General features: G+C 40.8%; 1 protein-coding gene across 2 annotated transcripts in view; it reads right to left on the bottom strand.

Moving 5' to 3' along the window:
* LOC107094044 (peroxisome proliferator-activated receptor alpha-like) overlaps window positions 1-1,707 on the bottom strand; it is a 36,081-nt gene extending 34,374 nt beyond the window's left edge. For both annotated transcript variants that reach the window (XM_015389442.1, XM_015389441.1), the window contains exon 1: window positions 1,500-1,707. In XM_015389442.1, the coding sequence (XP_015244928.1) occupies window positions 1,500-1,707 (208 nt within the window). The remainder of the gene's footprint in view (window positions 1-1,499) is intronic.
* Between the last annotated feature and the right edge of the window lie 396 nt (window positions 1,708-2,103).

Below are 2,103 nucleotides of genomic sequence, written 5' to 3'. Positions count from 1 at the left end.
TGGTCATAACTTGCAACCATTGGGTGCAAGTAATGACCACGCTGGTCATAACTGTTTTCCTGGCAGCTTTGTTTGCAGCTTTAAGTGACTGTTGCTGTGTGAATCAAATGCCGTTATTTAAGATAAAACATTTCAATTTATTTTAGACCAAATAACATTTTACATTTACATCCCACCCGCTCCTGAGGGTCAACATGCTTTGAGTCTGACTGCAGCGCTGAGAGGGACTCCTGCGGGAGAACGGGGTTGGGACGGGGGAGACGCCCAACGGCTGCACCTGGCGCTGGAGGACAAGAGTAGGAAAGATACGTGCTTTCACGTAAAGGACACCAAAAGCCGCCAGTGACACCAGAAAAGTCGCTATATTTGTCGCTAGTCGCTTTTTTGAAAAATAGTCGCTGGATGGGCACGGGCAAACCGGGCAGCCGGGCGCCATTTTTATAAAGGACAACAGGACGCACGTTTAAAAAAAAATATACCTGGCTCTTGGAGTAGGTCTCGCCCGAGGAGTAGAACCGCCAGTGACCATCTATGAACGTGGCGCGCATTCTTCCTGTCGCTTAGTTATGGCCGTAAACAATTTGTCTCTGTGTGGCGCTGGGTTAAGGGCGGTATGAAAGTACAGCTGTGGAATAATCTGATAAACTGACAGATATTTTTGTTGTTGTTTTCTCTCTCTCTGTTTTTATGTAAGACTGTGGCGGGCCCAAATGAGATCGTTCATTAATGGGAAACACTGATGTTTTAGAATAGTGTAAGATAGAAGAGGAGAGAAAGAATATGGGAAGACTGATAGAAGATTGAAACAGAGCTGAGGAAAATAGGAACACTGATGGAAAGAACAGTTGAAGTAGAGAGAATGAAGCAGAAAGACACAAAAAAGACGGAGTAATGCAGAGAGATACACAAGAGAGAGTAAAGAAGAGAGATACACACAGCAGTTTTGCAAACTCTGAAGGGTATACCTAATCCTGTTTGCAGATTAGAGATTTAATATAAACATTACAGTAATACATGGTTGTTGCAGCATCAGGATGTGGAAATTTAACCTGATATCTGGAGGGAGGCTTGCTTGTCAATAGCAAATTGACAAGAAAAAAATAAAGAAAAATGTGAAGCTTAGATTAAAGAATGTTTTGTGTGAACTAGCCTAAGTCAAAATCCAATAGCTGTGGCAATAGTTGTTAACCGATGTCCATAGAAGTTCTCTATCTAGTCTGACTAAGCTTGAGCTGGTTTTCAAAAAAGATTTAAAACCTTAAATGCAACAAATTCTGGTTCTGTGTGGCTCAGGGTAAATCAATACAAATGCATCAGAAAAGATTTTTGTTTATAAAAGATTTTTGTTTATAAAAGATTTTTGTAAAAGCCATGTACTATTTTCGTTTTTTACTTTGAGTTGGCCTGCCGAATAAAATACCAATAAAATACAACTAAATGTCACTTGGTATCAATCCTTTTGGAAGTCAAGAGGACTTAAACATTTCTGTTTGTTTTACCGAGTACACTGGAACCTTCAGATCCATTGTGGGAGGACTGGTACTCTGGGACGTCGAGTGAGCTGAGGGCATCCTCATCGATGGATGTGGGGATATCCTGAAGTGTTTCCATGCTGCCCATAAAATCATCCTCACCGCACAGGGGACCATCAAGCATCGAGTCCTCGAGGGGTGACGGGGGGTGGTAGTGATTCTCCATATCCACCATTGTGATGGCGAAGTGTGCGTTTGGGAGCGTCACACATGAGACTAAAGCCAGAAATCAGAAAAGAACAGAAAAAAAATATATTTTAACAGAGAACAAAAAAGAAAAATAGAACGCATGTATTGAAATGTTTTTTTTCTGCCATCTCATTGTTGAGTTAAGCATGTAACAGATTTCATGTAGATCGAGTTCAAACAATGGAAAGCAATATTCTTTTTGAACTGTTTAAAATCAGGTTTACTGAATTCCAGTGCAGCACAGTGAAAGGATACCACATGTGTGACAAGACCAGTCGTTAACTCTAAATCTTAAAGGAATAGTACACCCAAAACATGATTAGCCTTCATTTTCTACTCACCCCCATGCTGAACAACACTCTGGAGTACTTTTTTGATATCT

Source organism: Cyprinodon variegatus, unplaced genomic scaffold, assembly GCF_000732505.1.
Source record: "Cyprinodon variegatus isolate N-32 unplaced genomic scaffold, C_variegatus-1.0 Scaffold459, whole genome shotgun sequence".
Classification (NCBI taxonomy): Eukaryota; Metazoa; Chordata; class Actinopteri; order Cyprinodontiformes; family Cyprinodontidae; genus Cyprinodon; species Cyprinodon variegatus.
Note: the sequence above shows the minus strand (reverse complement) of the source record. Positions and strands in the feature narration are given on the sequence as shown.